Below are 14,416 nucleotides of genomic sequence, written 5' to 3'. Positions count from 1 at the left end.
TATTTGTCTTAGTAGGAATGATAGAGAACACAGCAAATCACTTTTTCCAATCTACTGCAGTCTCCTACAGAATGCTGTATCTGCTCAGGACAGGCACTGGACCCTTTTTCTACCAATATTACAGCCTCTCCAAATAAGGAATGGTAAAAACCATTTCACTTTTTTGTCCCTAAATACACAGCTCTTCCAGTTCAACTGAATATCACAATTGGTTTTTCACTCTGAGAAAAATACAGGTGCTTTGCTTAGTAAGTTTTCTATATGTAATTCAGGCTTACAAGCAAAGGCTATTCACAACAAATGCTTAATGTAAATCAGCAATGACCTTCAACTTTTTAGGCCCAGACTAGTACTTCAATAGTGATTTTTTTTTAAGTTTCCTGAACTTGATCATCTGAACAAAACACTTAGAATTACCTGAAATTCAACGAAGTGGAGAATTTATGTTACCCTTCTGTTTTTGAGAATATCCCATACTGATAATAAAAATACTGTACATATTATACAAAGAAAAAAATCCTATACATTTTAAGACCCCCCAAAATTCAGTAAAAGTCCTAATTTTTTAAGTCCGTGAGATTAGTACCCAAAAATTGTAACGTTCTTCTCAAAGCTTTCCTGTCACTATTACTTAAAAGCTGTTCTACATTATTTAACCAGCTGGTATTCCACTCCTTTCCACCTAGAAAGCCACATGGCATTTGCCATCTGTTAATCTTCTCCATATTTAAGATTTGAATTTGTTTTAATTTTATATTTCTTCAGGTATTTATTGCTTTAAAAATATATATATCCCTTAGGATAAATACGCCCGCACCATTTAAACCTTAAAATGCAATAGGTGAAGGTGTGAGAAAAGAGGCCAGCGTGGGAAGATTTCCATATCCTCAGTGTACTGCAGCATTGGATTTGTGCTAGCTCCATCAGGCTGCCAGAGAGATCTGTTATGGCAGACTGTCTGGATGCTACTCCATGTCCATACTTAAATGGATATGATGGTCCAAGATTCCCAGGGCACAGAAGGGAATTATGCTGTGCTCATAAGGGCTTCAGTACTGTCTGTGAAGGGACTGCACTGTAGCTCATCGGAGGTTTGGAAGGGCTGGAATCTTCCCCCTGCAAAAAGCCTATATTCTACTCCCATACTGCCAAAATCCCAGTGCTGCTCCTGAACTTTGGTTTACTGTTTATATAAAAGAACTACAACTGAATTCAGAGCCAAAAAAGAACATAAATCTAGTTTAACAAGGCACAAAGTTAGCAATGGCATTCTGAATTTTCCCCAAGCCATAGCCTAGCAAACATTTATTTAAAACGCCAAGATCAAAATAAGGAACTAGAGAGCACCTACCAACACTGGTTACAATGAGATTAGCAAGAGCCCAGCATCTCTCAAAATAAAGCTTTATGCCAGCAAGACTGCTAGAAACCAGCTCTTAAACTCCGTAATAATTGTATTTAACTACTGTAAAAAATAAATCAATAGCATGCATGCCAAGGTTAAGATTTAATCTCCACAATATCTCCATTAAATTGGGAGCAAGGGAAAAGAACACTCACTTACCTACTTTTCTAAAAATCAACAAGATGTCATGAAAAAACATCAAGAAACAAGTTGTACAATTTCTGAACTGCACTGTTTATTTTGCTGCTTGAAACCTAAGTGACAGTATGCCACTATAATTACGGGGTTTCTTCTAAACTTTTACTACACTGCAGGTACAGAAATATACGGACACATTTTTGGAGAATTGACATTTTGCAAAATGCAGCAAACATTTCAATTTATACATGAGAAAAGGAAGTGTTCAAAAGGGTATGCATTTCAAGTTATTGCAGGTTATTTCTGTGAGAGAATTTCTGAAGGTAAAACATGTTTAAATTTAACCAACAGTAACGTGTCAGTGTATTTAAAATCATGACAAAAATCTTCTCTCTGGTCATTAGTTGCCCTCGACAGATTACTAGGATGTTGTATGTTTAGGGCAAGATGTCAATACAGCATAAATCCCATGGCATTTTGGTTTTCTTCTGGAGATTAAAGCTGTTTTTCTTGGGATAAATGCAGCAGCAAAACACAAACCAGCTGATCAAAAAAGCACTTCTGCCATAACTCCAATAATTTCAGGGCACACCAACCGACAGTAGTTTTGCCATTCCCAGTTCTTTTAAGGTTTACATCTCTGCACTGTTGCTTTAAGTACATTTTGTGAAAGCTTGTTTTCTGTTAAGCCAACTTGCTGACTACAGCTTGGTTGAGAGAATTTAGTTGGTTGGTCCATTTATCTAATGCAGTATACCGTGCACCACCCCTCTTTTGATGATCCAGTTCAAGGAGCTGGTTGACTTGATCAATTCGGCCATGAATAGTGCTAGAATTAAATAAACAGACAAGTGAATATGAATAACCTCTAGTACACATTAAATATCTGAAATAAGTATGATTCAGAACTTAAATAAACAACAAATGCAAGTGATAGATATCCAGAGTCATTTGACTGGCCCAGGAATTCAACATCTGCACAGCTATTGTCCTGCGGGAAACCATTATGAATAAAGGTAAACTGCAGATATCTCTCCTAACACAAACAAGTGGAGACTTAGATCACTGAGAGAGAGAGCATGCTTGGTTAGGAGGTATGCAAATTAATTTGAATGGAAATCTGATGTGAATAGTTCCGTTAAAAGAGTGGGAGCCAACCTTGATAGGTGTGCCACAAATTAATCCCTGTAGCCTCTCAGTGCCACTTGAATCCTCTTCCCCTGCCTGATCTCCTGTTCTGCTTCCTGCTTCCTCCCCAACCTGCCCCATGCCACAAACAGAGGCTGCCCCAGAAAACAGGAACAAGGTTTCTTTTCTTTAATAACTGAATTTCCATTAGTCAAATTAAAAAAAATGAGTATCTTACAAGCTATGGTCAAAGTCTGAAAATTAACTAACGGTGCTAGATACAATTTCTATTATAATTAGCATGAAACCTCTCTCTAAAACCTCTCGTCAGCTCTGAAAATCTAAACCTTTACAGATATGACCACTAGTTTATAAGAATATAGATTTCCAAATTTGACACACTGATTCAATTACATGCTATTATAGAATTCAATATGAACATAAAACCATGCCATTCAACATATTTGCAACTATTCTGAGCTCACATCTTTCAAATGTGATTCAACTTTTCCTAACAGCCCTATATGATCAGCAAACACATTATCTCATTGCTATAGGATCAAAAGGTGAGAAATACACACATTGTCTGCTGCATCCTCTACACTATATTTTTAAACATTTCAGTGATCAGAAACAGAAGGTACATACTTATCCAATATGCACTGCACAAGCAAACTCTCCACATCAGCTACATCTATGTTTAATTCCTAAGGAAGAAAAAAAATCTAGTTATATTGCCATTCTACTATTTTTCAACATTAAATATTTTAATGTGCACACATCTCAGTATGATCTGCAGGCTTCCTTAGTTTGCCTGGCGACAGGTTGCAGCGGTGCATAGGGCAGTCCTAACTGGCAGACATAGACTGTTCATGGTTAGCCTGCATTTCCCTGCAGTAAAATGTGGGGACTATGAAGGGGGAGGGTTCTGGAGCAGCAGATTCCAGCAAGTGGCACACTGTCTCCCTAAGAGAGGTGGGGAGTGGGAGGGAAGGGGGGAGGAAGAGAGAGAAGCTGGAGGACTATGTTCTCTTCTGAAAGAAGCCATGGCATTTATAGACATTTACTCTCCCAGGAGAAACTCTCCTGGTAATGATTTAACCCTGGGTATTCCCAGGTTATTTTTCTCTTGGAAGTGGTCATTTTTATCCTGGGAGAAAAAGCCCGAATGTCTGTATACCTGTGATTTCTCCCAAGAGAGCAGCAACTCTCCCAGGAAAACCTGAATGTCTGTACGATGCCTTGGAAAGGAATAAGCATAGTTTTCAAACATTTGTGCAGAGGGCCAAAAATAAGCACTAGTGGAATTCCTGGCTGAAACTAAGGTTTGCAAGAGTTAATTCTGTGCAAATGGTATGTACTTTAAGAAGCTATACTAAAATGGATTTCAATTTATCACAATCCTTAAGGGTTTTATTAGGTAAATCACAAAAACTAAGTTGAGCTCTTTCCTAATATTTAATTATAAACCAAATTAAAGATGTCAGCATGCAAACAGATAAGCAAGCCCTCAGATTCTCTTGAACTTCTCCTTTTTGAGATTAATAAAGCACTCTTTTGGCCTAGAGACCTATATGACATAAAACTACAAACAACAAAAAACTAAAATTCATATCTGGAGTTGTCGTGGGTAGGTGGTATCGGATCCCATATACAGACACGGTATGTTCTTGCCAGGAAAGAAGCAATTTGTGGCCTTGTTCATTCTTTGAAAATAAAATAAAAATGGAGCTCTACATTAGAGGAAAATTTTAAATGCTGGGCTAATGAGGTAAATCAAGCTGCTCTCTGACAACTTACAACCTGTCCTATACTTCCTAGCTATATTGGAGTTATTTACACAAAGAGCAAGCACCATAATCAAATAGAATTCCTTGTTTTTTTTAATCTTACTCCAAGATTTTATACTTCTTCATTTTATCTATTTTGTATCATCATATACTATCTCTATTTTAATTTTTAGATTGGCAGAGTGGTATTATCTTGTTTTACGATTTTGCCAATAACCATAAATACATATTATTTTAGTATTATATACTTTTACTGTCAATTTCTTCATATTGTTTTAGCAAAAAGTCTGTAAAGAAACTACTACTACATATGTTTTAGAATGCTGCCAAATTCTTCAAGGAAAACACAATCTTTAAAGTATATTTTTCCTTCACAAGAAACAGAAATATTTACTTCAATATTTCTTCAATTCATATTATTTTGTTATACAGGTCAGACTAGGCAATGGTCTTTGGGAGAAAAAGCCTGAACATCTGCACGCTTTTGGTCTTTATTAGGAGAATAGCAATTCTGGTCCCTTCTGGCTTTATAATCTATTCTTTTGTTTTATAATTCCATTCCCTTTCACTCTTTATATTGACAACACTGAATGCTAGTGAAACCTACTGAGCAAGAAGGGATACACTACCTGTCATTTTATTTTAGTTCATGTGTTCTGACTCATAATTTACTGCAGTTGCTTTAGTGGAATTATGCAAGGTCAAATGTTTATATTTCCTCTAAGAAGAGATTTTCTGCATACTAAGTCAAATATATCAGCTGAACAGCTTAGAAATTTGTCATGGTATTAGCCAAGTAGTCATGTCACACCTGAAATGTACCAGTTTCTACAAGACACTGGCCAGAATTGCTGTTCTCTCATATTTGGGGGTCTTGCAACTGCAGCAAAATCACCTTGCCCCACACTGCTTTGGGTCAGCCTGGAGCAGAACAGGATAAGGAAAGCTGCTGTACCCCTGTCACTAGGCTCCTGGGGCCTTGCCACAGCAACTCAGTGTCGTCCCACCCCACATCACCCTGCACTCTTCTGGGTCAGCCCAGGAGAATGGCCCCTGTCCTGCCCATCAGCCAATTGATGAGATGGGGAGTGGGTTGCAGAAGGGGAGTCTGTCTCCTGGGGTGGGAACCTTCTCTAGCTGGTCCATTTGACAGCTCATCCCTTGCCCAGGTAGGGGAGAGGGCAGGCAGTCAATGTGCTTCTCTAACTGCAGGGGTGGTTCAGGGAGCAGCCCTCTAGTGTCCTCTGGCTGGAGAGCTTGCCTGTGATGTCAGGAGTCCATTCTTGACAAGGCTGTTCCATTTAGAGGGGAGTGAGATATATTTATTCATAACTCATTCACTTAAGCAAATGCAAAATTTCTATGGCAAGTACCTTAGAAATAAAAGGAATATGTATTCTTGTGTAAGGCTTAATTAATTTTATAAGCACTTGTGTTCTGATGTTTCGCAAAAGCTCTGTAAGAAAAGAAAAACAAACAAACATTATAAAACCAAGGTTAGCATTCAAACAAGCAAACATGTAATATATATATTTTTTGGTCGTTAGCCATTTCTTGACTACGATATAACAGACCAGTGAGGGCTTCCATGCTACGGAAAAATCTTTTTTTCCACAAATTGTCGCACAGCACGTACCCTGGTTACTGGCAGGAGACCTGAAAATAATTTATTCCTTTGTAAATTGTTTTAAATAATTTTAAGAGACTCGATAAATAGTACAGAATATTTAATACACAGTAGCTCTGCATTGCCACTTTGCTACTTTAACACCTGTCTCCTGCCAAAGTGTAAAGAGATGGAGAAACTGAAGATGCAAACGTACACAAGCTTAACTTAAAGCATGAGTAGTCCTAGTGAAGTCCTGAAGATAGTAGGATGGCTCCAGTGGTATAAGGGGACATGAGACATGGATTTGTGAGAGTTGCTATTAGCTACAGAGACTAGCTAATCTTACCTAGCTGGTAACATTTCTGTGACTCTCTCATTAACTTGCAAGTTCAATAAGCTACAAATGAAATATGCATGTAAAAAAAAAAAAAAAAAAATCACAGAAGTTTGCTGTTAATTTTAAAATTTGAGATGCACTCATTCAGTCATCTCACTGTTTTACTACTGCATAGTTATTTATCACATAATCCATCATTTTAAATTTTCACAAGAATGTTTGAAAACCAATACATAATCCTAAAAATGTTGGACAATATTTTGTATTTATAACTAGTGACAATTAATGGCATAATAGGTCAGATCCTCCAGCGCCACACAGTCACATTTCGTTATACTGTTCATCTGATTTGATTGTAAAGCCCTCTGAACTAGCCAAAGGAGGATCATTTCAGACTAAAGATGATCCTTTGGTGGTAAAGATCTAACACAGCGATTCTAAAACATATACTCTCACTGCTTCTGGCATATGAATTAAAAATAGTTTGAGTGAAATGGGGTATGGCATCCCTATACCATGGCCTTTAATGCAACACAGGAGGAGGACAGGCACTGAATGCAGACCAGCAGTACGATTATGGCAGCATGAAGATTAAGTTTTCCTTCAGTAGGGGCCTGATCCAAAATTCATCGAAGACATCTGCAGTCTTTTTGCTGACTTGCATAGATTTGGCTCAAGACCTCTTTCTCATAATTTTTACTTATTCATTGTGGTTGCATTTTGCTCCTTTTACTACGTGCAACTATTGTTTTCGCAAAAGGAAAAAAAAAAAATCTCTCAACGTTGTAAATTATAGGACTAGTGCATGTAGTACTTTGCTCCTACTGACTACTACAGGGAGTACTCCTATAAAACAAACTGAAAAGCAGAATTATCTGAGTAAAACTAATAAATATGATCAACTAAACAGGGTGTACCAAGTTAAGAATAAAACAACGTACGTGAATATACATTGTAATAAGCTGTAGAATACTGGTTGCTGGAAGAAAAAAAGATCCTCAAACCTCTACCTGTACCATGGCTCCCAATCTTTTCTTCCTGCAACCCTAAATCCTGGTCATGGCTCCCACCCCCGCTGCTGACGCACTCATGTCCGGCAGCGCCAGCAGAGCCCCGGCCAGGCTGTGATCGCGGGGGGCAGCGGTGGCGAGAGCTGAGTGGACCGTGCACCTGAAGAGTCCCATGGGCAGGAGAGGTGGAGCCAGGGGCAGACCCCCCCACCACCCTGATTTGGGTTGTGCCCCAAGGTTGGGAGCCACTGAACTATGCTATCTGTGTATTGAACTACTTAGTCCAATTCAGGAGTGGTAGTTCAGCATGAGAAGTGTTTATACTGCAATACAGAATGGTAATACAGCTACCTCTTTGACTAGAAATAGTAACTTGAGGGGTTCAGATGAAAGGAGGGCAAATAGGAGCAAAGAGAGAAGCTGCATTTCATAGGAATAAGATTTGGCATTTCTCAGGCTATGAAACTGCCAAACTCTCTCCAGGCCCTAGTTCTACCATGCTCTCTTTCATCTCCCAATTCCCCTCTTCCTCAAGCCCCCAGGAGTAAACTTATCTTCCTAAAAAGACCTCAGAGACCATAGCTAATGCAAAACAGCAACAGAGGTGCTACATATTTCCAAGTTCTCTCTCTGTTAACCCCTTCCTCTTCTTCAGCCAAATGGAAGTGTAAGGCACTTCCTGCAGCCACTTCCCTCCTTTTCCATATTGCTCTGCACATTTGCCAAATATCCATCTGACTGATCTGTCTAAGTTAGGTTGCACATTGCACTCCTAGGGGGGAGACAAATTATTTGAAAACATGGGCAATATTTTTCAGTAGAGAAGGCTGCTAATATTATATTATATTACCAGCAAGTGACAGAACATCATGTGGTTCCACATATTTCTCTGGTTTGTACTTTAGTACATGTACAAAAAAAAAAAAAAAAAAAAAAAAAAAAAATCACATTCAATTACTTTAATCTTCTTAAATTCTTTTTATTACTGAATAGTTACAAATGCAGCCATCATTGCATTGTTTACAGATTACATGGCTTAGATTCAAAGATTCCCATCAAAACAGAAAATAATTCTCACTAACAGGAGATATGCTGAAATATAAAATTTATGAGGGACGCGATGGACTTCATCTCTCCACAATCTCTTTCCTGGGACATGATGGGCTTCAACTCTCCACAAAAGGTAAGGAGTCTTTTCTTATAGAATGGTTGGCTGGCCTCCTATGTTGAGCTTTAAACTAAATATGATGGGGGACGGGGAGGCAGGAGATGGAGAGAGTCTAGAACCTACAAACTGAGAGACATGCAGCAGTACACCCCAGGTAAGTACTAAGGGGCCCTTTGGGCATCAGAATGGGGGGGCATCAAAGGCACCATTTGGAGGGCTCAAGGGCCTCTATACTAAAGCAGGAAGAACTCGCGCTTCTGCTTGCAGATAATAATTTAGACTTAGTGGGGTTAAAGGAAACCTGGTGGGACCCTACCCAGGACTGGGTGGTACACATTGAGGGCTAGGGATTGTACAGAAGGGATAGAGTAGGGAGGAAAGGGGGCAGGGTTGCTCTCTATGTAAAGGAGCATTATACATCTACCCTAATCAAAATGGGATCAGAGGAAGAGAAAGTTGAGTCATTATGGATTACGATACATGGAGGTCATGGGGAAAGGGACTTGGTGGTGGGGGTCTGCTATAGACCACCACACCAAGAAGAAAAGCTAGACTTGGAATTCTTAAGGCAGCTCTCAGAAGCTGTACAGTCTAGGGATGTGGTTATCATGGGTGACTTAATCTACCCTGACATCTGCTGGGAGAAGCAGTCAGCCAAATCCAACTGTTCACATAGGTTCTTAACCTGCGTGCAGGACCTTCACCTAATGCAGGAAGTATATGGTCCCATTACGGGCAATGCCTTACTGGACTTGGTGTTGGCCACGGGGGAGGACCTGGTAAGGGAGCTGCAGATTTGTGGTCACCTTGGGGACACTGACCACCAATCAACTGAATTCACCATATGGTGTAGGATGGGTAAGATGACTAGTAAGGTAGAAGAGCTTGACTTAAGGAAGGCTAACTTCCACGTGCTTAGGAGCCTAGTCAATGACGCGCTGCAGGAGAAGAGTATTGGTGAGACGTGAGTCCAGGGAGGGTGGTCATTCCTAAAGGAAGCGATCCTTTGGGAGCAGAGGGAGACTATCATTGTACGAGGGAAAAGGGGGAAAGGAGCCAAACAACTTCCTCGGTTAAACAGAGAAATCCAGGGGAGCCTAAGGGCAAAAAAGAAGGCATATAGGAGGTGGAAGCAGGGGGAAGCTACCAAGGAGGCATAAACCTACTTGGCCTGCACTTGCAGGGAGGCAGTTAGAAAGGCCAAAGCAACTACAGAGCTGAGGCTGGCAACACAAATTAAAGACAACAAAAAGTCTTTTTTTTAGGTATGTAGGGAGTAAAAGGAAGGTTCAGGACAGCATAGGACCCCTACTGAACAAGGAGGAGCAATTAGTGACAGACACGGGGGACAAGGCTGAGCTATTCAATGAGTTTTTTGCCTCAGTGTTCCTGAACAGGACTCAAGGTAAGTCTCCTAGTGGGTTCTTAGGTGGGCATCAGAGGGACACCAGCCTACCAACTGTCAACGCTGACTTGGTGCAGAGTCACTTGGATGGACTGGATGTGTTCAAGCCAGCAGGCCTGGATGAACTGCATCTGAGGGTACTGAAGGAATTGGCCGGTGTCATAGAAGAACCACTGGCACAGCTGGTTGAGTGCTCGTGGCGCTCAGGTCACGTCCCGGAGGACTGGAAAAGGGCCAATGTGGTCCCTATTTTCAAGAAGGGGAGGAAGAAGGATCCGAGTAATTATAGGCCAGTCAGTCTCAACTCCATCGTTGAAAAGGTCTTTGAAAAGATTATAAAGGATCACATTTGTGGGAGTCCAGCAGGAAAAATAATGCAGCAGGGAAACCAGCATGGATATGTAGCAGGTAGATCATGCCTGACAGATCTGGTTTCATTTTATGACAGGGTCACAAAATGCTTAGACGCAGGAGTAGAGGTGGATGTCATTAGCAAGGCCTTCGATACAGTATTTCATCCCATTGTCATAAATAAATTAAGAGGCTGTGACATAAATGTTTACACGGTCCGGTGGGTGGCAAATTGGCTTAGCGGTTGCACCCAGAGAGTGGTAGTAGACGGGCTGGTATCGAGCTGGAAGGATGCGAGTAGTGGGATCCCACAGGGTTCGGTCCTTGGACCTGTACTCTTCAATATCTTCATCAGTGACTTGGACGTGGGTGTGAAGTGTATTCTGTTCAAGTTTGCAGATGATACTAAATTGTGGGGTGAAGTGCACACTCCGGAGGGTAGGGAACGATTGCAGGCAGACCTGGACAGGTTAGAAAAGTGGGCAGTACACAATAGGATGCAGTACAACAAGGACAAGTGCAGAGTGCTGCACCTAGGGCGCAAAAATATCCAGCACACCTACTGGCTGGGAAGTGACCCTCTCAGCAGCACAGAAGCAGAAAGGGATCTCAGAGTCATAGTGGACTCCAAGATGAACACGAGTCGTCAGTGTGACGAAATCATCAGCAAAGCTAACTGCACTTTATCATGCATCAGCAGATGCATGACAAATAGAACCAAGGAGGTGATATGAATAGAACCAAGGAGGTGCCCCTCTATGCGGCATTGGTCAGACCGCAGTTGGAGTACTGCGTCCAGTTTTGGGCGCTGTACTTCAAGAAGGATGTTGATAGACTTGAGAGGGTCCAGGAGAGGGCCACTCGTATGGTTAGGGGCTTACAGGACAAGCCCTATGAGGAGAGACTGAGGGACCTGGACCTCTTCAGTCTCCGCAAGAGAAGGCTGAGAGGTGATCTTGTGGCTGTCTACAAATTCATTAGGGGGACGCAGCAAGGGACTGGAGATGCTCTGTTTACTAGGGCACCTCTTGGGTAACAAGGAACAGTGGTCACATACTGGCAAAGAGCAGATTTAGACTAGATATCAGGAAAAACTTCTCACGGTAAGGGTGGTCAAAATTTGGAATGGGCTTCCAAGGGAGGTGGTGCTCTCCCCTAAAGACCCTTAAAGACCTTGGGGGTCTTTAAGAGATGGCTGGATAAGCATCTGGCTGGGGTCATCTGACCCCAGCACTCTTTCCTGCCTAGGCAGGGGGTCGGACTCGATGACCTGTTGAGGTCCCTTCTGATCCTAGCATCTATGAATCTATGATTATCTACGGGATCCCCCATTTAACATTTCACCCTAAAGACAAAAGAAAAAAAAACAAAATACTTAGAAACTAATATCATGCAATATACAATCTTAGAAGTTTCTGATCTTGCTTTCGTTCAAGTTCATAGTGAAGTTTAAAGGACTTGAGATCCAATGTACACTCAAGTTAATGCAATTATTCCACCAATCAGTGTTAGATTGAGCCCTGACTTCAAAGAGAGCAAGAAAAAGCTTTAGAATAATAACTGCACTGTTCATAAGCAATAAAAACTTTGAGGAACATAACTAACAATGGAGGGGAAAAGAATCACAGAGGAGTAGGGCTGGAAGGGACACTGCTTGTGAACATACCTTCAATGTGCTCCCTTATGAAGGGATCATCCATGATGTTGCTGTGATTTGTTTTCAGAATCTTCTCAAATTCAGTGATGTCATTATTCTGATAGGCACTTCAAGAAAAAAAGATGACCACGTTATGCGACTATTCTACTTGACAAAACTGTATCCAAATAAGATTTCCAGTCTTTGCATGCTCAGAAATTACCATTATATTTACAAGCTGTAAAGTCAGTATAAACTGAGTACATTTCAAATAAGAGGATGTTGAAAACGTATGTAGTTTCATTATTTTGGGGGGGTTTTTTGGTTAGTTTTCACAGAAGCTTATTATGAATATGTTGTTCTTTTATTATTATAAATTGATCTTTATTTGTATTTGGCTATTTAGTATTTTTTAAATGATAATTTTTTTCCAATCTCAGTAGTTTTCTCTACTCTCTGTGTTTACTGAAGGCTTGTTATTATATTTTACATGCCAAATGAATTTTAAAAGGGGAACTGTTTGATTACTTAATTCAAAAGAAGTGAGAATTATTTTCCACATTTATACAGTGTAATCTTGAGCTACCAAGCCTTATTTCTAGTGCTATTGGGACATTTTTCCTTATATAGCAGCATATGGAAATACAGGCAGCAAGAAAAATACTTGCAACTTAATGTCTTCGTAAATTCTGCAGTTTAAGATTATTTGTGATTTACTTTTAATATGATAATTATATCTGTCCTACATTTTTCCTCTCTCCTGGCACTTGAGAAAAGGTTGAGCAGAGAGGAAGACAAGACTGATCATCAATCTTTCAATAGAAGAGGCATCACGGCATCATTTAGGGCTGGGGGCAAGAGAGGGGGACAGAACTGAGACCCCCAGTGAGGGAGGGAAGGAGGGAGCTGGGCAGGGCTGGGACTGGGGCTGGAGTTGAAGCCCACCTAGGGTGGCATGTGGGTCTGGAACGTGTGGCCGCAGGGCCTGAGCAGGGAGTGGGACAGAGCCCTGGACAGCTTGTGCATGCCCCCCAGATTTGCCATGGGGTCAGGCTCCCTACCCTGCTACCCTCCCCCACAGGGCCTCCGCAGCCCAGTGGGCGGGACCTGGCATGGCAGCTCGGTGCTGCTGCTGCAAGCCTTGCACCACCAGGGCGAGTTGCCCCCTGCCCGCCCAGCAGCAGCAGGGGTGGTGGCGTAGAGTTGTGCCCCTTGCTGCTGCCAGGTGGGCAGCTGGCGTCTCTTCAGGGCAGCATGGAATTCCCAGCAGTGGCAACAACTTCCCTGCCCTGCCCGCTGGACTGTGGAGGCCTGAAGAGGAGGACAGCCAGGTGGGGAGCTGCTGACTTCACATTCTGTCATGTAGCGTGATTTGGATAATACAAGTTACAAGACTCAAGAGTTCACTTGAGAATCCTATTACCACAAAACTTCTTTAGAAAGCATGGCCAGATGTGTGAAAATTCTATAGATCAATGCCTCCAATCATGCACCTGATATATATAACTCCAGATAAAAACTCAAGGAAGGACTAAAAAGCTTGTTTTTCCAGAGGTTTGGAGTACTTTCAGCTCCTGCTAACCTTAATTAGAATTCCAGGTGAACAATAAACAATAACTCTGCAAACTGGGCCCTAAATAACTAAACGTGAATTATCACAGCCAATACACACCATCCTGGAAACCCTGACTGTCTTGAAACAATGACCGAGCAGTCACGAAAAATTTATTTGGTTCCAGGATTAGCAATTAATTGGCTGCTACTATTATGCAACATCTACTGAACTTCTCTAAGAAAAAAAACATGCAAGTGTTACTTTAATATAAAAGGTGAATTGTAAGAGCATTGCTAGTGTTCTATTTGCGTGTTGGTTTTAAAGGCATTATTTTAGTTTTCTAATAAATAGAAATATTCTTATTCTCAATATGAGGTTTCAAATACATTTTCACCCAATAACAACAGCAAATATTTAGCCATAAAGCAGTAGATACATGTGACCTCTGCAACATGTTCACATTTTAAACATTTTTTTTGGTTCACTCTCTAGTTTGGCATAAAAAAAGTTCCACGACTCAAAAACACAAATTAGGGTATTTAGAAGGTATTTCGCTTGAAGGAAAAAAAAAGATAATTTGTAATGGTTGTAGATCTTTTTATTTATTTATTTATGTTTTTACAGATAATAAGGTGTATTTTTCTTTTAATGCATTCAAAAAAGATACAGCAGCAGATAAAGCTTTCTGGATAGCACTAAATAGAAAATTCTTTGCAATAAAAGAAAAAAATAAAAATCCAGAAATAAAACTTGCTGGGTATTTATAGAAAAAAAATTGGATTGAATTATAAAAAAAATAAAATAAATAAAAATCAAACTACCTTCACAAACTACCTATTACATAGTCTGAGCTTTGCCCCAAGATAAAAAAAAAAATGCCAAAA

At 40.6% G+C, this 14,416-nt stretch overlaps 1 protein-coding gene across 4 annotated transcripts in view; it reads right to left on the bottom strand.

The window, feature by feature from the left end:
• Window positions 1-1,615: 1,615 nt before the first annotated feature.
• The window catches only part of COPS2 (COP9 signalosome subunit 2), a 34,713-nt gene continuing 21,912 nt past the window's right edge, over window positions 1,616-14,416 (bottom strand). For all 4 annotated transcript variants that reach the window (XM_006278162.4, XM_006278163.4, XM_019477820.2 and 1 more), the window contains 4 exons: window positions 12,008-12,105; window positions 5,835-5,917; window positions 3,320-3,378; window positions 1,616-2,372 (listed from right to left, as the gene is read on the bottom strand). In XM_006278162.4, the coding sequence (XP_006278224.1) occupies window positions 2,228-2,372; window positions 3,320-3,378; window positions 5,835-5,917; window positions 12,008-12,105 (385 nt within the window). In that variant the 3' untranslated portion in view covers window positions 1,616-2,227. The remainder of the gene's footprint in view (window positions 2,373-3,319; window positions 3,379-5,834; window positions 5,918-12,007; window positions 12,106-14,416) is intronic.

This window comes from Alligator mississippiensis, chromosome 11, assembly GCF_030867095.1.
Source record: "Alligator mississippiensis isolate rAllMis1 chromosome 11, rAllMis1, whole genome shotgun sequence".
NCBI lineage: Eukaryota > Metazoa > Chordata > Crocodylia > Alligatoridae > Alligator > Alligator mississippiensis.
Note: the sequence above shows the minus strand (reverse complement) of the source record. Positions and strands in the feature narration are given on the sequence as shown.